The sequence below is a fragment of the Rhinolophus ferrumequinum genome, chromosome 11 (genome assembly GCF_004115265.2).
Source record: "Rhinolophus ferrumequinum isolate MPI-CBG mRhiFer1 chromosome 11, mRhiFer1_v1.p, whole genome shotgun sequence".
In the NCBI taxonomy this organism is placed as follows: domain Eukaryota; kingdom Metazoa; phylum Chordata; class Mammalia; order Chiroptera; family Rhinolophidae; genus Rhinolophus; species Rhinolophus ferrumequinum.
The window spans coordinates 3157153-3179659 of NC_046294.1; the positions used below are offsets into that span (position 1 = coordinate 3157153).

Consider the following 22507-nt stretch of genomic DNA (forward strand, 5'->3'; position numbering starts at 1 on the left):
ATTCTTTATGACTTTGTAGTAAGAGTCCCACAGTTTCATTCTGCATGAGGCCGTAACTGCTGGAGCTCACAACTTCTGGGTTCTGTGCACTCCCACCCAGACTTGCTGCGTGGTCACCTCTCGGGGTACCCTTGATTGGTGGCACCCACAGCCTGCGCTGGAGCTACCTCCAGGAGAAGCCGAGGTTCCCCCACCAGCTTCCCTCTAATAACTGGGTGCTGTCAAGGCTTGTGCTAACAGTGGACGCTATCCACGTCTTTACATGTTAAGTCCCTGGAAACTGAAAGAGGAATAGGGTGAAGCCACAAGAACAGCACACCCTTCCTGAGACCTGGCCATGTGCCAGGCACCGTGCAGGTCTCCATGAGTCCTCGTGGGGACGCTGTGAAGAGGGACACATCCACCAGCTGCCGGGGGTGGGTGAGACACACCCCACGGGGCGCGCTCAGGAAATGAGGGGTGTCTGGCCAGGATGGTGGGTTCTGCTCAGTGTAGGCTTTTGCTCTGCTGAGCAGACACAAAGCCTGGGGCAAGTGCTCAGCCGCTACAGTTGGATGGGAGAGGGGAGCTGCATAAACCCCAGCGGCCTTTCTCCTCCACCCTGCCCCCCAGCATGCGAGCTCTCTGAAAAAAAACCAACATTTAAAGGCCGTCAGCTGTACGAGCAGGAGCCTGCACAGAATGTCCATCTGGCCCACAGCAGCTTTGGGGACTCGCTCAAGCCTGCCTTCACAGATGAGGAAAGGAGCCCAGAAGGGGAAGTGACTTGCCCAGGGCCACACAGCAGAGTGGGGACTCAGCTCTGATCTCTGTAACTGTAAAGTTGGTGGCCTGCATGGCTCATCGGCTGCCCAGAGACCACAGGAGGGACCCCTGCTGAGACCCCCTGGTTGGGGCGTGCTCAGCTATGCCTGCCTCGGTGTCACTGCCCAGGCCGTTTCACCTCAGACTGACTTTCTCCTTCTGGAACATGAGGGGAGGGGCCAGAAGAAGGCCCTTCCAGCTCTGGCCTGCCCTGCCCGTCTCCTCCCCACTAGCTTGGACAAGACTTTCAGCTATAAATAGACACGGCCTGAGTGTTCACTCAGGGGTGAGCCGGTTACCTGCAAGCAGGCTGAAAAGGCAAGGGTGCCGTTTTGGGTTTCTTTGCTTTTAATTTCTGATGCACCTGAATTTATGCACAGAATCACGCCTGGCCCACAGCAGTCGGTGTTTAAACGTCAGCTGAAGGGCACTGATGGGTCTTCCTCTGTCCAGCTCAGTGGGCGTTCTGGCTCAATTCTCTGGTACTCACCAAACGTTTATTAAAAAACTGCACATGACGTATGTGCCAGGCACTGTGTTGGACACAGGAGACGGAACGACCAATGGTGGCCAGCGTCACGGGCTTGAAGCACCCGGGGAAGTGAGCACCGATAGGCGTGAGCGGAGAGCGCGTGTGTGACAGGCGGGTGCACGCAGGCGGCCCGGCAGCAGGCAGCCGGAGCTGGGATGCGAATCTCAGCTCTAGCACTTGGGATCAGTGTGGCCTCGGGCAGGTCACTCGAACTCTTTGGGCCTCCGTTTCCCCATCTGTAGACTGGGGATGCGGAGAATGAAGAGCACTCATGTTACTGGGTTGTCAAGAGGATTAAACAGAGAACGCATGTGAAGCCCTGGACCAGGGCTGGCGCTCGTGGGCCACACTTCTGTTCTCACTATTATCATCATGGGAATAACCAGGCACCAGGCAGCTACAGTGATTTTAAAAGACGCCTCAAGACGGTGTCTATCTCTTGCCCTTCTCTGAGCTTCCTGTGTTCTGGGGGCCTCTCCTGGGAGGCAGAAGAGGTCAGTGTGTGAGGCAGTACATGACCGGAGTCCCTCTCAGGGGACCAGCCTGTAGAAGGCCCCCAACTCCCCGCCGTCGTTAGCGTGCCTCCTGAGGTCACAGTGACTGCCTGGCCCACAGGTGAGGGGCCTGGAGCCCTGAGGTGGGCAGAGCCGGGGAGGGCCAGGGCACCACATCTCAGACTGCTGTGAGCCCCATGGCCGCCCCAGCCCTCTTCCCTGCCAGCACCAACACCAGCCAGACAAAAAGCCTTTTTCTGCCAATTTTAAACCCTGTGCCTCTCCCTTCACCACCTTCAGCCAAAGTAAAGACAAGGAACTGGAAGGGCCTGGTCTTTGGAGTGGGTGCAGGGGTGGGTCAGCCTCCAAGGGAAACAAGACCTCCCACTTCCTCCAAGGCACCAACCAGGCCAAGGCCAAGCTCGGACAGGCCTCAGGGATCCCCTATAAGTGCTGTGTGCCTCTCTGGCCGTGTGACAGGAGGCTGCGGTGCTGGCCTGGCCTCGGGAGCTCAGCGCCCTTGTTGGGGCGTCCACGCCTGCCTGAGCAGAGCCTTCCGGCCGAGGCAGCTGGCAGGGGCACGAGGACGGAAGGTGGAGCAGTCCCCAGCTGCCTCCCAGGGGACCAGGAGGGCTCCACTGACCTCATCCCTCTGGGGTTTGGAGTTCAATCTCCACCAGGTCTAGGCTACTTTGATCTTCACCACAGTCAAACCCCAGCACGGTGACCTCCTGTCACACTATTAGCAAACAAAGGGACAAGCTTTCTCCTGCCTAAGCCCAAAATAACTCTGGAGGGGACGCAAGCCAGATTCCTTTAATGTTTGATTCTGGGTGGGGGGAATATTTTAGGTGTTATTCATGTAGTAAAATGTAATTTACACAAAAATGTACCGGATATGGCCTTTCTGTGCCGAGGGTCCTAACAGGCCAGTTTCCTCGCCAGGTAGAGGCCCACTTGCTCTTTACTGCCTGGAATGTCCGGTGTATTTTCCAAGCCATAGCTCTGCTTTAGAGATACTGGGCTGAGTCGTAAGAAATGTAACTGATTCATGTCATGGGACTTTTCCCGAGACCGTGAGCTCCTGCGAGACAGGGCCAGCGGGCAGTCAGCTTTCTAAACACCGGTTTGCCCATCAGCACAGTGGCCTGTGGGCCTAACACACAACAACGTTGTCTTGGGGTCATTGTTAGCAGGCCTAGGAAATAGCTAGAAAGGACGGGAGACTTCTACGCATGTGAGGATGGCGTCCGCCGAGCTCGTAAGGCTTCCCTTCTGTTCTGGCTGCCATTCTGGGAACGGCTCAGCCCCGCAGGAGGCCGGCCTGTCTCTAGGGTCTTGGCCTTCATCCCAGAGCCCCCACACCTGCCTGAACCCTTGGTCAACAGCAGAAGGAGCACAAGCTCCGTGATCCGATCCGAGGCCTGCGTCTGCTGTTCCTGCCATACTTTCCAGAGCCCTGAGGACAAGGGGAGCTGCGTGGAGAGACCTGGCAGGCTGGGTATCCTGCCCTGAGGCCTCTGAACATCATTTGTCTCATTTCCTGACCTCAAGAGGAAGAAGTGCATTATCCTGTCACACAATGACTAACAACTAACAGGGGAGGGAAAAAAAAGAAGTGAAAAGGAGCTGCATATTTGTTTTCTGTGGCCTTTCAACAATAAAACGTCTCCTAGGGCACAGACACCTAAAAAGGACGCCTGGTCTTCGATGCCAATCAAACCCCTTGCACGGCGCCTCTCGTCCTGATGGTGTGCGGCCTGGCGTGCCGTGTCCGCGGCTGGGTGTGTGTGGGAGGCGGGCTGAGCCCCAGTGCAAGGCAGCCTGGCGCTGCGTCAGGAACGGGGCTCCTTCCTAAGGAGAGCGGCCACCTACCTGGGGATGTTTTCATTGACAGTGGCGCATCCGTAGAGGAAAACGATGACCCCGACCACGGAGGCCGGGATAAGCATCTGGGTATACACGCCCAGCCAGGCAAAGTACAGGCCGATCTTCTCCCCGAAATACTTCCTGCACCGTGGGGCAAAGCCAAACATAGACAAGCTGACTCGCATTCTGTACCAGTGAGGAGACATGTCCCATCCCCTCCCCAGCCCAATTCAGGGTCACCAATTCTCTAGACCAAGAAGTAGAGAGTGGGTGGGGCTCCGAGCTAGGCCATCAGGTTTGGAGGTACTCTCTGCCTTTCCTCTGCCCGCCCCTTTTTTGTACCCCCAGGAAGGTAGGAACATTTCCGTTTGGGACGCCCACACTGGTGGATGGGATGGATGGCCCAGCGAAGCTGCCAGCTTCATTTCAAGTCCTGTTCAGCTAAGAGCTGGAATGAACTCTGGCCTGGAGGCACCAGGAGAACCAACAGCTCGTCATTAAGCATTTTGGCACCTTGATGGGTTTAAATTAATTTTCATGGGCTGAACACTGGTCTACATGTTCCCACAGGACACACACGGCTTAGTCCAGTCTGCCCCACTTCCTGCCCTTGGGACAGAGGTCTTCTTGGGAGAGGACGAATTTTGAGGCAGCTCTTCTGTTCCTCTCCACACAGCAATGCAAGAAACCCCCACCAGCTGCCCAACTGCTGGGCTCTGAATGTAGGAGGAGGCAGTGAATACGATGGAGAACCCCTCCTCCAGTGCATTCGAAAAAAGTGCTAAAACTAAGGCTGGCCCAGGCTACTGGTCCCGCTAGAGACCTTGGGTCCTCTGCACAAGCTCTTCAAGTTCAAACAGGTTCCTAGATACTGAATACTCAGTGCAGTTGAAACCTATGGGGACATTTATCCAACTGACATCCAAGTAGGGACTCACCTCCTACAACCTCTGCCTGAGGAGCCAGGCCTGTTCTGGGTGTTCCTCTTACCTGACCAGGTCTATGGGCTGGTACTTATAAAAGACCCCGTAACTCGCCCACTCTTCGTACAGGAGCTGGGAGAGAGAAAATAGTGAGGGGCCCGTGAGAATGTGATATTCCCAGTTCACTCCCCAGGACACAGAGCTACCAGGACGCTGATGAATTCCTGTTCTCAGTTCATAGCTACATCATTCATTCATTCACTCACTCAGAGTTGGCCACGTGCCAAGTCCCCTGCTGGGCACTGGGCTTCCAAAAGTGAGTTTGGTAAACACAGCCCTGAGCCCTGAATTCCCATTCTGGCAGGGGAGATGGATGTGAAAAAGTGGATCACAGCTTTCAGCTCTGGTAAGGATCCCAAACAACCCACCGCGGTGAGCCTGAGCTGGTACTGGAGGCCGGCAGCGCGGTGCGGGCACTCCCCGAGCAAGAATGAGCCTACATTTTTAGGTGAAGGTGGGGATGGGAAAGAAGCTTTGGGCATCATTATGAAATCCTCACCCTTCCTAATTTGATTCAGATTTCATCTAAAATGGTCGGATGCTTTTCCGTTTAGGTTTCCTGGTCGTACCTGTCACACACCAAACCATCTTTATAAAGGACAGAATCCACCAGTTTCTGGAACGGAGAAATACAAGTGGCAAGATTTTTAAGTCTCATGGGACGCAAAGAGCTCGACATTTATCTCCTGAGATGGGTTGTCTGATTAACATGCTTTGTGAAATAAATGAAATCGACACACACCCCATTATCCCCCAGGCTTTGGGCAGGGACAGTAATGAGCGTGACAGATTGGAAGCCTTGTATGAACACGTAGAGGGTGTCCTAGGAAAGACTCCATGTCAGGACTGCTGGTTCTAAGAAAGAAATCCCACGCATGTGGGTAATTAGTGCTTTACCGACCATAACGTAAAGCCTAAGGTCAGACAGCTGGGTGGAGGGGAGCTGGGACCTTCCTGGGACCGTCTGTGCCTCAGCCACCTGTCTCTGCTGGATCAGATGAGAAACGGGCAAGAGGCAGGCAGGGGCACACCCATGAGGACTCGCCAGTCCTCTTCTGTATACTGCAGCTTGCCTTGGGTCCTTTTTCCTTTTCTTAATACTGAATTTAAACATATTTTTTTTGGGGGGGTCTCCTATATTCAGATTCAGCTGTGGCCCCATGAAAACATGGACCATCTTATCACCCCAAACATGCTATGCTATGAACGGAATGTTTGTGTCCCCAAAACTCATATTGAAGTCCGAACCCCCACTGTAACTGCATTTGGAGATGGGGTCTTTATGGAAGTAACTGAAGTGAAATGAAGTCCTAAGAATGGGGTTTTGATCTGAGAGGGCCGGTGTCCTTATCAGGAGACATCTGAGCTTTCTTTTTCCATGCATACACACGGAGGAAAGGCCACGTGAGGACACAGTGAGGTGGCCGTCTGCAAGCCAGAAAGAGAGCCTTCACCAGAAGTCAACCCTGCCAGCACCTTAATCTTGGACTTCCAGCCTCCAGAAGTGTGAGAAATAAACGTCTGTTGCTCTGTTACCAGCCTGAGCTAATGCATTCTCCCCCACTGACTTTGTGCATTTCTGTGCACACAGATATCTGCAAGGAAGTCTCTGAAGATTAAAAATGTGTAAGAGGCTCGCTGGGTGGGTTCCACAGACCAGGGAGTCAGGGGTCCCTAGCAATGGCCCTCTAGTGAATGGATCCATTTCCTCAGGCTCCTTCTGGATTCCTGAGAAAAAACGCTCAGGAGAATACAAGCGCTGTTTTCTTTCTATCAAAAGTCAACACACATGCCTCTGAAAAGCAGGAGGGAAGTAACTTAGAAAAGCAAAACACATTCTTAATACATTAAAAGTGACCCTTGCTGTCAGAATCCTGGGTTTTGCCTGCTCTGATCTTTATGAAAGTAGTTGTCTTTAGGGTTTTAAGTCCTTCTCTAAGTGGTACAAACAAGATGTGTTCAGCAGGATTCCAAGTTCTGACAGACGGACGGCAAGGCTTGCTGCTAGCAGGTGAGCCTTTGCAGCTTCCGGTAAGGAACTGGGCTGCACGGGGCCTCCCCCGTTGTCTCAGAGGGAAAAGCATCCAGGAATGACAGCTGTGCTCCTGGGCTGGGGGTTGGCTCTGCCAAGTGTGGAGTGGGCAGACTCTCCCTCTCTGAGCCCCTAGTGGTGGTCCTGGGCAGATCCTACTGGGAGTCCTGCGTGGGTCACCTGGGCAAGCCCCCTGCTCTGAGCCCCATCGTCTCCTTCGTACTGAAGGGTGCTGTTTTTCCTGCCAGTCACAGAGTGAGCCCAGATGGGCTCGTGCCTGTCAGAGTGCTTTCCAAAGGCAGAGTGCTGGTGGTTCCTTACGTCTCACTCTCCTGGCAATGCAGCAAATGACGAAAAGCCTACACTTTTACTCTGTAAACAGGGAGGTCTCAGCCAGCAAACTGATGAGATTGCACAGCATTTCGGGAAAAGCAAAGTGGCCGACACTCCTGGGCAGCTTCCTCCCCTTAGCTGACTGAAATCAAGTCACTGATTTATACCACAGACGGACTGAAACTGGGAGATGCACCAGAGGCAGGGAGGGAGGGAGGGAGGGATAGAGGGAAGGAGGGAAGAGACAGGGAGAGAGTGAAGGAACGAGGGGAGACGCCATGAAAGCGCTTCTGGAAGGCATGGCCACGTCACACTGGTCACTCTGCTCACAGGCCTGCCACAGCAGGCTGGCTGCCACCACTGACAATTGTGACAGTTGGGGGCACACCCAGCCTGCTCCATAAGCCATTTTACCTCTGGGATTTTCTACCTGTCCAGAAGCAAACATCTATCACTGCGGCCATCAGCATAAAGAAATCTGACTTTAGATTTTCCTGTTACCAGTGGCAGAACTCTCAGGCTGCATTTCAGCCTTGTGAGTAGGGTGGGGGTGCTGGGGCCCTGGGTGCGCCTGTAGGGGCTGCTGGCTCAGTCACAGTGACCCAGAACCTTCCAGCACACAGACCTCGGAGGGATCTCAGCTCAACCCGCTAGCATTCCTCCTGCCCAGACCTCCCAGCTGGGCCTCCACACCGGGCAGGCTCATCACGGCACTGCAGTCTCCTTAATGACTGAGACTTGCCCCTTGCCATCTACCCCCATAAGGGAGGTCCCAGGAGGACAACTTTGCCTGCTCTGTGTCATCCCCACCACCTCGATCGAGGCCTGGGGCAGATAACAGGTTTCCAGTGAGTAACTGATGAATGAATGAGTGAGTGAGTGAATGAATGAATGAATGAATGAATGAATGAAAGAAAGAAAGAAAGGAAGGAAGAGTCAGGCCCTGTGACTCCCAGTCCAGCAAAAGATGGAGCGACCTCAGTCTACACCTAAAGGAGGGGAGCCACCCCCCCGCCCCCCCAGTTATAGCCGAGCCTGCCTCTTGCTAGAAGATTCCTACTTGTGCCCCTACCCCTCCAGCTCAGTACAAGGCAATGGCCTTGGCTCAGCTGTGTCCCCCTTTCTGTCCTGTGAGGTACCTGGGGTGAGGCACCTGGGGCGCCTGCACGGACAGGATGCCACAGATGCTGTCACTGGAAAGACAAAATACTTAGAACCAGGTCATTTCAGGTGGGGTCACTGTGGCAGAGGAAGTTCTCCAAGGTTCTGAGTTAGGACCCAAACTGACCTGAGCCATCCTCCCTCGCTCGATTTTTTTCCTGTAATCCATCACCCACTCATCTGTCTGCCCATCCATCTATCATCCATCTGTCCATCCATCCGTCCATCGTCCATCCATCCACCCACCCACCCACCCATCTGTCCATCCATCTATCATCCATCTGTCCATCCGTCCATCATCCATCCATCCATCCATCCATCCACATATCCATCCACCCACCCACCCACCCATCTGTCCATCCATCTGTCCATCTGTCCATCGTCCATCCATCCACCCACCCACCCACCATCCCACCCATCTGTCCGTCCATCCATCCGTCCGTCCATCCATCTGTATACCCACCCATCCACCTATTCAAGACTCCCTGACTACCCCCATGGCCAGGCCTTGTGTCCATTGCTGGGACGTGAAAAGGGGGTGGGCAGAGGGTGGGCAGCATGCCAGGCAGAGAGAACAGATGAGTCTGCATAAACCTGGAGCGGTGTTTGCTGGGCCTGGCACACAGTAGTGCCCAGGCAATAGTGCCTGGAAAAGTAACTGAATGAGACCGTCTTGGCACTGCCGTGACCACGGGCTGAGTCGTCTTCAGATTAGCAAGGCAGCCGGCCAGTGTGGCTGGAGCAAGGGGAGGCGGGTAGGGGATCAGGGTGGAGGGAGCACTGAATTAGGCCAGCGGGGGGTCGCTGGTACCATGAGGGAGGGCTTCAGCGAGTGGCAGAGGGGTGCAGAGGGCGACACGCTGACCAGAGTTGTCCGGGCGGGCCGTGCAAGGATGGGGGAGTGCTGTAAGTCGTGGGGTCTCAGACGAATGCCAGATGTTCCACTAAAAATAACCAAATATGTAATTTTTGTGCTAACTCAGATAGCATCTTCAGCTGGATTCCTGAGCGGGCAAGTTGTGTCAAGTACCAAAAGTTTAAAAACACGTATGGGGGGCTGGACAGAGGAGCAAATGGAGAACACTCCAGACACAGAGGTTCCCGCGGCCCCTGCGATTTGGGACAAGGCTACCATTGTGAAGTTCTCAGGGAAGCGTCTCCACCCCCCACCTCAGAAGGATGCCCTCCCGGGAGCAAGAGGCAGGACAAGGGGGGCTGAGATGGATGCACAGTACAGGGGGGCTGCTCCCCGAGGTGAGGGAGGTTTGTGCTCATTTGGGGAACCGACAGGGACTGAGGTGGAAGTGGGGAGCAAGGCTAGTACCCAGGCGTGGGGCCGTGTGTAGGGTGGCAGGAAAGAACCTTCTTGAGCGTGGAGGGGAGGATGAGAAATGGCTGTGGTGGGGGAGACGCTCACGTGGGCGTGGGGTGGAGGAAAAGAGATTCCAGGAAAAGCCACGCTGAAGAGGCTGTTTCCCAAAGTGCGTCCCTCGGAACACTAACTCAATAACTTTTCCATTAGAAAGGGCTCCAGGACAAGTAAGCTTGAGAAACACTGGGTTGAACACCGTCCAACAAGTGTCCCCAGGTCCTGCTGGGGGCCGTGGCTCTCTGTGCGGCTGGCCACAGTGCTTCCCAAACTTACCCGCCCAGGAGCAGGGCAGAATTAGGCCAAATGTCAGTAAAGGTGGCTGGAGGTTGGTTACCCCGGTTACGACACAGGTTTGAGCCTGGCCAGGTCCGGTGGAGGGAGAGCAAAGAGGACGGGGCAGTCTCTGAGGAGCACACCCTTTCACACGTTCACCAGAAACGGCCACGGACACTTCCGAGAATCAGAACGAGCACAGCCAACCAACGAAACGGAATTCACCAACGTTCTCCCTCAGATGTGGGAGGAGAAGCATCGTTCCCGCGGGTGGCCGCTACGCACCCTGGCGGGAGCGCCCTGACCCTCCCGCGGGCCCCAGGGTCCCTCCAGGCCCCGATAGAGCACGTTCCGCTCTGTGTCATCAACTTACCTTTCTGTCATTGAAGTCCACGTCCTCACCTTCATAGTCGCCCTGTTCAAAAAGAGAAAAGGGACGTTCTTATCATCCAAGGGAGCTTTCGAGTAGCTCAGACTCCTCATTTTTCCAGACGAGCTTCACACACCCTCACTGATACGGTGAAGATAATCCTAGGACAAAACTTCACACAGAGTGGAAGATAGACGAAGCCTCCTTCCCCGATACAAAGAGCTCTCTGTGTGTCCCATGGCTGCTTGGCGTCACCAGCCACCAGCGGGAAAGCCCAAACCGCCCCAACACCGACACAAAGTCCAGGAAAGGACCCATGGTCAGGACCTTGGAACTGGTAACACAAAAGAAAGAAGGCTTCCGGGGCTGGAAGAGTCGTATCAATAGGGTGGACATATGTCCCACGCTGTGTCTTGTTCCCAGTGCCCTGTCCAGGTGGTGTCTCCTTTCACGTTCAGTGTCCCAGGAAGGACGATAAATAATATGGTCACTGTACATAGACATCAGGAGCCCAACACTCCCGTTTTATCGATGGAAACACTGAGTCTCAGAGAAGCAAACTGACTTTCCTGAGGACAGATGGCTGAATTTCGTCAGACCTGGGACTCAGATCTAGTCTCCAAGCCCAATGGAAGAGGAGGAGGGTCTACAAGTCAAAAGTGAGCCCCGTGTACCAGCAGTTGACACCAGTGACTAAGCAAGAGCCACAACAGAGGCTCTGTGAACCAGCCATGGCATGGCTGGTATGCCCACGGGTCCAGAGGATTGCCAGGCAGATAAGGCTGAGGCCTCCTGGAGGGCTGCCTGCTACCTGTTGCAGGTCCTTCCCTGACCCCCGCCAGCCCTGCCAGCCCCTCCAGGCAGGGAGGACTTCACCACCAGGCAGGCAACCCAACGCCCTGATCTTTGAACGGAGACCCTCAGAGCAGTTTAACCAGTTTCCTCCAGAGTTTTCCGGGACCCTCCCCTGCCCACGCCCAACCTTTTAGCATTTCCCAAGTTTCTTCTCAGGGAAGACAGCCACATGGTCCCAGCAGCAGCACCTCATTGATCCAGAGGTCAATTAGCTGGTGACCTCAAGGGGGGGTGGATGCCAGACGTGAAGGAAGGTCAAAAGCTGCTGAGTGGCCAGCTGAAATGTCAAAGTCCTTTCTCTGTGATTGACACACTAATTACAGGAGACCCCCTGGGGTCTCCCTCAGAGCAGAGCAGCTTCCTCCACACATGACTCCAGCAGGTGGCTATCGGCCTGGCACCAACACCCTGCATCCTGCTGAAGATACTCTCATCGAATGAAAGAATGCAGCAAGCAAGGCATTGGAGGGGTGGCAATGCTATGGGCCACGCACGGAGGGCAGCGAGCAGTGACGTCAGACAACTTAGTGGTGAGGGAGACAGATGATGAAAACTTTCGAGCCAGAGCTGCCAAGCACAGAGGCCAAGTTCCCTGCGGGCAGTATTCTGTTGGAGAGCATGGGGTGTACTTGGCCCCACTCAGAGTGATGTAGCTCCCTAAACGTTTGGAGACAGCTTAGGTACTTAAGGAGGCGGGTGCCCTTCAAGTGCATGGAAAATTCATGGATGTAAAATTCTATATTCCCTCAAGATGCCCCAAGTCCATCATCCAGCTGGAAAGGACCCTGGAAGGAGAGCCAGAGGACCTAGGCTTTTCGGGAGGAGCCGGGAGTGACGGCCAGGGTCTGCGGGGCCTGAACCCTGCCCTTGAAATATTGTCCACCAACAGGTCACTCACCAAGGCAACTTGAGAAGATCCAACCCAAATCAACACCGCATTTATGGAGCGCCCACTAGGAACGAGCGTGGGGCTTTCATGAGCTACACTTACAAGGAGTGGTGCCCAAACAGTGGTGTCTTTGTGGGACAGGGAGCATCAGAAGCCCAGAGGAGGAAGGAAGAGATCAACTGTGCCGGAGAAGGGGGGACAAGGAAAAGCTTGGAGCGGATGTGATGCTGAGTCTGCCCTGGGGAGTGGAGAGGCGCTGTCTAGGCAGCAGTGGCAAGGAAGAGCATTGCAGGCAGAAGGAGCAGCAAACAGGAAGTTACAAATGTGGGAGAGCTGGTCCGTCGACCCCAGGTTCCTACAGTGCGTGACAAGGGGCCGGGCCGCAGGTCATGGTCCAGGGGGTGGCGCACTGCTGTGCTGGCACCCTCTGTTTGTCCAGTCCTGTGTGCCTGAACATCCTTTCATTTCTGTATTCCCTCTGACACCCCCTGCGGCCCTGGCCACGGGACAGGGCAGGTATCATTCCCGACTCGCAGGTGGGAAGGCTGGGGCTCCGAGACAACAAGGCAATGCCTCCATTCAAGGATGCCGAGTGAGTGCCCGGGGCCAGAATCCGGGTCCCCGGCCCCCAGGCCCGCCCTCTCTTTCCAGCTTCTCGGCTCCTAGTCTTTGCAGTAACACAATTTGGAAAGTTCCAGAGGTCCTTTGTCCGGGCTTCCCACACTGCTCGGGCCTCAGGGCCATTCCCAGTGCCCTGCTGACCTCTAGTCCCTGTTTCCATAGAGATAATAAGAAGAAAATCATCTCGCTCTCTCTATCCCAAGCCAAGACAACACGCGGCCATGGCCACGGGCTATATTTGTCAGGAAGATCCCAGCGGGATTTGGAGATTCAGCTCAGGAAGCTGGCCACTAGCTCTGAGGAGACAGAGACATATGGAGCCCTGGTGATTGGCCAACCCGGAGAGGCCAGGGACGACATTTCATGCCCAGCTGGCCGCAGTGTTTCTGCCACAAACGTCCCTGTTTGGGTGGAAGTGTTCGGCAAGAAACGGCGGGCCCGCGGGTAACTTCTCAGTCCCCACCTGAGGGAACAGAGAAGGCCTGGGCACAATTGACATTTAAGGGAGAACCAAAGCAGGAAGCCAGACCACAGGATAAGTAGAGCTCCCTGGCTGGGGGAGGCGTGGCCCGTGGGGATGGCAGGCATCCGCTGTGGGTCCAGGCCACTTACGTCGTGTAGGGGGTAGGCCGCCGAGTAAACGCCATTGGCCAGCAGGCTCGTGATACCTTAAAAATAAAGGCAGAGAGAGGATTATGGACCAGGCACGTCCCCCGCTGCAACTCGTTCCATCAGCGCGGTCCCAGGACTGTCTCAATCACCGAGAATTTTCTCAAAGCGAACCACACCTGGCTGCGCAGAGCCCAGCAACCTTCCTGGGGTTTCCTCCCCGGGTTCGACTAGATGACAAAAACATGCTCTATTGGCAGAATTAGGAAGACACAGAGGAAACCCCAAGAGGAAGTTACGTCTGGGAGGAAGGAGGAACCCCCAAACCTGCAATTCACCAACTACCCCGCCTGCTTGAGGGCAAGCCTGCAGATCAGAAAGATGGATTTTAAGTGGTTAGAAAAGCTGAATCATGAGAAAACTATGATGGGAAAATTGATGGTGTCAGAAACACACATACAATTTGGAATTAGATTTTAGGTTGATTGGAAAAGCCAAAGAGGAGGCCTGTGGGCCCCGTGCTGGGGCAGAGGCACTTACCATATTTACCACATTTTCGCCTTTTATTTAAAAGGGCAGAGTCCTTCTTTCTTCCCTCTCCTTGCCCTGTTTATACATCGGCTATTAGTTACATGCAAAAGGGCCTGAAAGGATCAAAGCTGCATTTGGGGGAGAAAGTGCACTGTGGTCCAGTGCTCCTGGGGCAGTGGGATGAGAGCCAGGCTCTTATTTGCAGACCCCAGGCCCTGCACCTCCTGGACTCCGAAGGTGTGGATTCAGGCGCCAGGCAGATGCAGCAGTGCATGGGAACAGAGTTCCTGGGAGTCTGGTCTTGCTCCACACACATCCTTGGGGGACAGCGCCGCTGAGAAGTTTCCATGAAGCCCCTGTTAGTCACGGAACCCTCTGCCTTGCCCAAGAGGCTTTCTATGTAATAAGTGAGTCAGATTTTTCAGGGGCTTGGCTGGTCCACTCTCTGCTACTGTGAAAGTGGTGGGAGAGTGACTTTCTGAAGTCCGCTTAAAAACAGACCATTTCCTTGGTGAGTGATCTGGACTGGTCAGGGCACCTGAGAGATGATTAGAGAGAGGTGGGAGCACGTGGCTAAAGTCACACATGAGTGAGACATTCACCTGCAGTAAAAGACGGACATGGGGTCTGGTCCAGGTAGTCTCCTCCTCCCTGTTCTCCCAGGAGCTGCCAGTGTGCAGGCTGCTTGCCCTGTCTGCAGGGCTCGCCCCTCACATTCTTCAGGTCTAGGCCTTCTCCAACCACTGCTCCTAATCCCCCAAGCGATCCCCATCCCCTTCAACTGCCAGGTTGGGTTCTGGTTTATCTGACTATTTACTATGTGTTTCCGACCCCGGAATACAGACCCCCTGAGGGCAGGGAGCTCCTGAGAAGAGGCTTGGCGTGTGACAGAATCCATCACTTGCTGCGAGTTGAATGAATGATTCAGAGGCCCGCATGGCCTACGGGCAAGGCAATAACATGAAATGGGGGTGCAGAGAAGGCCCCTCAATCCATCTGCTCTGTCACCCGGCACTGGGAACCAGCCCTGCCAGACAACGGGCAGGAACAGAGCGCCTACCCCCAGGGAGCACCCGGAAAGGGTTCAGTTCCCGAGATCAACCCTCAGACCCTGGACTCTTTGCAAACCTTCACAGCAACCACGGCAGTTTCCTCGCAGAGGGCCTCGAGGGGCCCCACGGGGACGCTGAGGTCCGGACGCAGCATGGGACTAGGACCACGCTTCCTCCCCACTCTGGTGACCTGGGCCCTTCTGGAGGCTCTCCCTCTGTCGGAGGTGGGCCAGGCCTATGGGGACAGTTTTCCTGGGCTCCCCTTAACCCCTGGATGAGGGCCTCCCCTCCCACTGTCTCGGGGTACAGCTTAGAAATATCAGGCCTGGAAGGGTGTCCCTGTGACCGGCCAGAAGCCATACCAGCCTGGGGACACGCAGCCCACCTGACCCTGGAGGGTTCATCCTCTCTGCCCTGTATCCTGGGCTTGTCCCCGGGCCTTCAGCTGCTGAGTATTTTACTCCTTCTCTTGTTCTCCATTTCCCCGCCCATGGCGTCTCTCCCTCCACAGGAAGACAGATGCGTGTGTAAGGACCCTCTCTCCCGGAAGGGTGCACAGACTCAGGCCCTTACCAGGCCTGCCCTGCAGCCCTGCAGCCACAGCCCTGGGACCTGAGACACTCCTACAGTCCCTTATGGAACTGTTAGCACAGTGCTTGTCCGGCCATAACACAACTCGAGGAGAAGGAGGGAAAGGCGAGAAAGGCATTCCTTTGCTCTGAAATGTTCCACGTTAGCAAACACCCGCGTGGGGGCAGTTCCCGTCCACAGGCTTTAATCACAAAGGTTGTGCATCTGTGGCTTCAGGGGTTCTGTAAACTGAGACCCGAGGAGCTTGGCTGGGGTGGTCCTGTGGCAGCTTCTGGAATCAGGGCGTGTGTCAAGGGGAGTGCCTTCCAGCAAAGCCTGCTGTGGGGCTGCGTCACCCCATGAGCCTGCTTGGCTGCATCCAGCCTAGGGTGCTGCTTTGGGCCGTCGCCCCAGCTGGAACCCTAACAACTTCCTGCTGGATTGTGAGGGACAAGAGAGGGTTAAGACACCTGGTTCCCCTACAGCTTCCAGAAGCCAGGATTTACCACGCGTGTCTGTCTCCACACACCACCACAAATGCCTCCAGACAAAGAGAGGCAGACCTGGGAGTAAAAAGTGCCAGGCTTTGGTAAAACGGCCCCTCGGTCCTGGAACGGCTCTCCTGTCTGAAACTGTCACACAGGCTTAAATCAAAACCCTCTAAGAAACCCCAAGGGGGCTGCCCACCCCCCACGGAGATGATTCTGAGGCAAGATTACCCCTGGGAAAACCAGCACTGATGTCAAGCCCCAAAAATGTCCTTACCCATGCTGTACTTGGCTTTGGTACACGTTGTTCTTTTCAGAATTTCATAGACCTAGTGTGGAGACAAAAAGGGGCGGACCATCACTCAGGCTGCAATGGCATGCAGCAACTGCCGTGCGATCGCCGAGAAGGGACGTGGTCGAGTGTGACTAGTGATGACCTCCCACCCCTCTCCAGGGACAGCGGCAGACTTTTCTGAGGATGCGTGGTCAGCAGCTTCAGGGGCTCGATGTTCTCAGGGATAAGTAAGTATGTCTCGAAGGGGTCCACGGGATACTTCCCTTCGTGCAGCATCGCCCCTGTGTCACGCTGCTGTTCAGGGTTAGGAGTTGTCCCAGGTGCCTTGCTTGATGGGCTATTATTCCTACAGCTGAGAGGTGAGTTGGAATTTGGAGGTACAAGGACACAGCCAATAGGACAACGCCCGGGTACAGCCCTGAATGTTCTAGAAACCCAGGGGCAAGTCTCAGGATTCCATTCCAAACTGTGTGAGGAGGCAGCAGAGTGTGGGGTGTCTGGCAGAAGCCCCCCTCAACAGCCACACAGCATCCCAGTTCCATGCCCTCTTCACTAATGAAACATTTAGCTTGGCGGCCTCAGGAGCCCCAGCTGGGGAGTCTACCTGCCTGGGTCTGAGTTCTGGCTCCACCACTTGTAGCTGTGTGGTCTTGGGCAAACTATCTCACCACCCTGTGCCTCAGTTTCCCCACCTGCCAAATGGGATGAAAATAATCGGCCCTACACGATAGAGGTGCGGGTCAGAGCACACCAATCCCCCTCGGAACCCTCTGCGCTCCCACTCACTCGGGCAAGGCCAACGGCCTTCCAGGAGCTCCCCCGACCCGACTGGCTGACCTCCCCCCATCTCTGTCTGTTCCAGCAACTCCAGCCTCCTGGCTCCTCCTCTCACTCACCAAACCCTCTTCCACAGCCTCAGGGCCTCCACTCTGCCTGTTCCTTTTGCTAGAAGCACTTGCCCCCTGAGCTTTAATTAGGGGGAACTTCACAGGCCACAGAGCACCCACCATTTGCCTCACTCTGCCTTCTGACTCTGCTGTCTTGTCCTGAAGTGCATTCCACCACCTGCCCTATTATAAATGTGCCTATTGCCTCTTCCCACCCGGTCTTAGAAACGTGGTGGGTGCTCAATAACTGCCCACTGAATGAAGGAATGAGTGAAGGCATGAATGAATGGAGCACTCAGATGGCTCCCTCCCCATTGCCCCCCCAAACCTAACCGGTGGCCTCTTCCTGACCGTGAGGATCCCCTTATAACCACCGCCTCCCATCACAACCCTATTCACAACTGCTGCTGTGACTCTGCATCGGCTTTCCATCTGCCTCCCGCAGCGGGCCACGGGCAGTGACCTCTGAAGGACAGATCTGACTGCATCTTGAACTTTGCCCCATGCCCTTCTCTGGCTACCTAGCGCCCAAAAGCGGAAGGCCTAAGTCCTGAGACCAGCACTTCGGATCTTTCCCCTGCTCTTCCCAACTCCTAGCTACTGGCACACTGGGCGACCCTGATGCCAGGAGCTCAGGGAAGGAGGCCGGAGGTGCTGTTGCATTTCAATACCTTTGCCTGTAACGAACTCACCCCAAGCTTTCTTGCGGATCACGGACTGAACTCAATTTTATAGCAGATCCCCAATGAGATGGGGGCTGGAGCTTTCGATTCACCTATGTTCCCCCGTCCCCCACCTCGGCCACCTCCCCGACAGCAAGCATCTGGCCTGTGTTTCTGGGGAGCATTTGGCAGCCTCAGATAATGTAAAAAGATGGGGTGGACATGCATGTTGGAACACGGGCACGTGCCTCAGTTAATTCAGTTGGCCGTTGTCTTGTATCTCACACCAGTGCAGGAAAGGGAAACCATCCAGGTTAAAACTGGGGCTGGTTCTTCCACATCTGAGGGACAGGGATCACCTCTTGTGGACACGTCAACCCCAAGCTATATCAGGCGGCTGATAATTTTGCATAAACAAGTTCCTTGCGGTTTATAATTATGCGATTTAATTGCTAAAATTAATCAGCAACACGGTCAATAATAAAAATCACAGCAGCAGCTCTGTTCCTGGAACTGCATCCTGGTTACCCTTGGTGGGGGCACATGGCCGCCCTTTGACCGGAAAGCCAGGGTCAGCATTGTTCAGGTGCCGGCTCAGTGACTCCCGAGGTCACGAGGCTGGGAGGGAATGAAGGGTGACGGTACCCGGATCTGCCTGTCCTGGCAGCGGCCTTGAGCCCCTCACGCCAATGGGACCTGCACCACTCTCTCACCTGGCCACCTGCCAGTCTCAGGATGTGGCCATGAGAGGCACTTATTTACTCAAGGTCAAGCTCTGCACCTCACCCCACTAGGCTGGGCTTTCGGGGCAGGAGGAGAGAGCAGCAACAACGGCTTGGCTGCGAGGTTCATTTCTTGTTTAGATAAAAGCTGGGTCCTGAGCCGTGCACGGCCCAGCCTGGCTAGCAGACAAGTTGGCAGCCAATGCATAAACATTCAACCAATACCTTGAATAGGGTAGGGTGGCCTGATCAGGTTTCAAACCTCAGTCAGCTCGCCTGGCAAAGCCCCAGATATCTACCCCAACACTATCACTCCTGCCAGGCCTGCCTGCTGGGCAACCTCAGGGTCTGGGGCCCGCCAGCTAGGAGCGTACAAGGCGGGAGGCAAGGAGGCCGGGGAGGTGGGTCGGGAGCGGCACACACTGGACCCCGCGAAAATCACCCAAGGAACCCCTCTGCCTCTTTCCTGCTGTATCTCCTCTCCTCCTCTCCGGCCTGGGCTGGGCCATCCCCTGGGCCCCACGCAGCCCTCTTGGTTATATTATTCTAATTATTTCAGTCACAGACAATTAGAGCCTCTTCCACCCGGAGGAATTTCTCCAAAATGAAATTATCATCAGTTTCCCCGGGGCCACCTTGCTGGTGACGAGCAAATCCCTCCACGACACTTACTATTGTGCTCCGGGTTTTGCTGTCGAAAAAGGAATCCTTGTCAGACAGGTCAAATCTGTTGAAATACCGGGAAGAAAAAGAGACACAGATCACGGGAGTCAGCTCTCCAGGTTTCTAAGGCCTTGGGGAGCACTCTGTCCCCATGAGCAGCAACTGTGAAATCGGTGAAACTGCAGGCCAGGTGTGACGCGACCTGGGCACTTGGAACAGTCTGTTTCTTCTGCCCCCACCCCTCTGGGAGGCTGGGAAACCTACAGAGGTGGGAAGCAACCCTAATGGCCAGTGTGCTCAGACCTCCCCCTCAAGGGTCCTGTCTCCTTCTGATGATAAAATTAGTGGCCAGTTTTTGGTCTCTGTCTCACTACTGCTGGGTGTGGGGATGGTATCACTTCACCAACACACTTCCAATATTTAAGAAAATCTCATGGGGCGGCCGGATGACTCAGGTGGTTAGCACGTGAGTTCTCAACAACAAGGTTGCCGGTTCAATTTCCACATGGGATGGTGGGCTGCGCCCCCTGCAACTAAAGATTGAAAACAGCGACTGGACTTGGAGCTGAGCTGCGCCCTTCACAACTAGATTGAAGGACAACGACTTGGAGCTCATGGGCCCTGGAAAAACACACTGTCCCCCAACACTCCCCACTAACATTGTTTAAAAAAGGAAAATCTCCCTGTAACTTCCAAACGGCTTTGGTCATGAGGTCTGGGGGCTGCACGGACATCACCTGTGGCTTTCTGAGGGCACAGGGACATCTGTGGGAAAGGTCACCCACTCCCCAAGGTAGAGTTGGGGAGGGTGGCTGTGGGGGCCTGTGTCCCCATGGAACCTGGAGGTGAGCCTGCCTTGCCAGGCCAGGGGGTCCAAGGGAGTTGTCCAGGGCAGAGCGAGGGAGGCCAGGGCCATGGGGGTCTGGAGGGCAGGGTGTCCTTCTAATGCCCGGGAATTCTGTCCTGGAGTTGGTGAAAGGAGCAGAGCTGGATCCACTATCTTATCCCTATTTCTTATCCCAGTAGGATCAGGACACACGGCGGAGTGACGCACGTGGCCTCTGCTCTGCGACTTCCACATTTGCCAGGCAGAGGCCCCAGTTCTGAGCCTGTGCACAGCTCTCCACATCCCGTGAGGCCAGGCTGTCCAGGAGCTCCCCATCAAAGTCCTACGGTGTTCCCAGAGCCCACGCCTTCTCTTCCCACCACTGCTCATGCTCTAGCTCTGCCCAGCAGCCACCGACCCAGGTGGCTACGCCCCACTGCCCTGAGGGAGTGAGGGAAGAGGGAAGGTTCCAGACAGGTGCAGCACTGCCAGGAAACCTGGCTGGCTGCGAGTCCCCGGGGCCTCAGGATTCCAGCTGGGGCTGCTTTTCAGCTCCTGCATCCTGGAGCCTCCAGGAGGCCACTAACCAGACCCAAGAAGGACAGAGCTGGGTTGGAGGGAGGGGTGCCCAGACCACTGCTTTGGGGCTGTGATCCAAGGCCCATGCCTTCCCTCCGCCGTGTCTACACTAGTTTTCCTCAGTGTCACCTGGCAAAACGACAAGACTATTTGCCCCCTTACTCTCTCAGTTAACAGTGACCCTGGAAAGCATTTTCAGCACCTCTTCTGTGCTCAACAACTACAAGGTCTTATGAAAACAGGCTCCAAGGGCTGAAATGACCGCTTCTCCAGGGAATGGGGAAGTCCCTTTGGCCTTCAGAGGACTGTATCCCACAACCTGCATTTCTCATGTCATGGACGACGTACAGGGGAGATCACCACACAGCAGGGTCCTCCAGGGAAGGGCTGAGGGTCTCCACTTACAGGTGCTGCTTCTCCCTGGAGAAGGGGTAGGACAGCCTCTTCATGGTCTGGGGTCTGTGCTCCGCCACCTTGGGCTGGATGGGGTCCGTGATTTTCTGGAGCACGGAGTTGATCTTTTTCAGGAGGCCACGGGTCTCGTTAATGTGATACAGCTGCAGATGAGACCCGGAAGGAGGAATCCACGTCATCTGCTGAGCTGTGACCCTTGGGATCTATCCTCAGATGGTCCCCGAACTGTCCCACCCCACCAGGATGGCACGTCCTGGGAACAGCATGCCGGTATGGGCCAGGATGCCCCTCTCCACCCCTGGGTTCCAGACAAACCCTGAAAGCCTGCCGTTTCAGGAGAGCCCAGCCAAAAGTACAACTATAATACATTCCAGAAAACTTCCCCCAAACTTCGTTTTTGTTTCAAAAGAGGTAATCCAAAGGATTCCAGTGGATTTGAGGAGCGGGGCTGACTTACTCTGGGCACAGCCTCCCCCCACTTTCCTCTTCGCACCCAGCTAAGCTTCGGGGGGCTCCCAGTCAGACAGCGTCTGAGCTGTAACGTTTTCAGAGATTAAAATGAAAAACGCCAGCCAGCTAGGAAATGCAATTAAAATGAGCCTGATGAGCTAGCAGAGACGCCACAAGTATGAAACTCCCGAGCGGGACGTTTAGTTGTATTTGTGTTCACAGCATGTGCTCTCCTGGTGGGTTTGGTCTGGGGTCTAGTGCCCTCCCTGGGTGTCGCTGAAGCTCACTGGCTTTCACGACAACTCAGAGCCTCCTGACGGCATCTGACTATATGGTGTCTGCGTGGCACTGGGACCCGGAGACCTGCCTCGGAGCAGACGCGTCACCACCAACCTTCTTGGTCGGCATCTTTAGTTTCAAAAACTCAGCCTCTCTGCACAGCACGTTCCAGGGCGCGTGGATCTTGACAAACCCAACCCCGTGGATCTTAGTCTGGAAAAAGGAGACAAGTTCTCAGTCAGCCTGGGCTGGCACTTGTGTTGAAAACCGTTCTCACCTTCTGGCGCAACTACAGTTTGTCAGCCGCTGCACATGGCGGCTCCCACCTGTCACCTCCCTGGCTCCTCTTGATGGTGCTTTGAGGCGCTGTTAGAATCCTCTCCTTGCAGATGTCACTAGGGAGCTCGGGGTAGAGCCTCACGGGAACGGTGAAGAGCCAGAGGGCCCAGACTTCACAACCCCTGGGAAGTTTTCAGGGGGGTTAGCCGAGGGCCCCAGAGCAGCCCCTCCACAAAAGGGGAGCTTTCACAGCACAAGGCCCAGGCCCTTCGGCCTCCACCTGGGGGCCCTGTTGTCACCGAGCAGGGACAAGGAGGTGATGGTGAAGATGGCCCCGCTGGGCATCTTCCCTCTGGGGGGACAAGCCGCACACCTAGTATCTTGCAGCTAGCAGGTGTGGGAGCCCATATTGAAATGCAGGCCACGAGGCCCAGTCGGCACTCTTAGTCACGAACTTGATCCAAGATGCCCCTACTTTTCCATTTGTCTCTACCCGCCCCCACCCTCAGCCTTGGATCTCATGTTTAGGAGATTCCCTTTATCAAGTGAACGGCATCAGTGCAGCAATGACACGTTTCCCCATCAAAGGCATATGCAACATCAACAGACGTTC

General features: G+C 55.2%; 1 protein-coding gene across 8 annotated transcripts in view; it reads right to left on the bottom strand.

Annotated features, from left to right (window-relative positions):
* Positions 1-22507, bottom strand: part of ANO1 (anoctamin 1) — a 139651-nt gene that overhangs the window by 36949 nt on the left and 80195 nt on the right. For 4 of the 8 annotated variants that reach the window (XM_033121010.1, XM_033121009.1, XM_033121014.1 and 1 more), the window contains exons 4-12: positions 21730-21828; positions 20878-21029; positions 19077-19131; positions 16116-16167; positions 13738-13803; positions 13201-13256; positions 10227-10268; positions 4690-4754; positions 3706-3840 (exon numbers count right to left, since the gene is read on the bottom strand). In XM_033121010.1, coding sequence (XP_032976901.1) covers positions 3706-3840; positions 4690-4754; positions 10227-10268; positions 13201-13256; positions 13738-13803; positions 16116-16167; positions 19077-19131; positions 20878-21029; positions 21730-21828 — 722 coding nt within the window. The remainder of the gene's footprint in view (positions 1-3705; positions 3841-4689; positions 4755-10226; positions 10269-13200; positions 13257-13737; positions 13804-16115; positions 16168-19076; positions 19132-20877; positions 21030-21729; positions 21829-22507) is intronic. The other 4 variants (XM_033121013.1, XM_033121011.1, XM_033121016.1 and 1 more) reach the window with 1 other exon arrangement.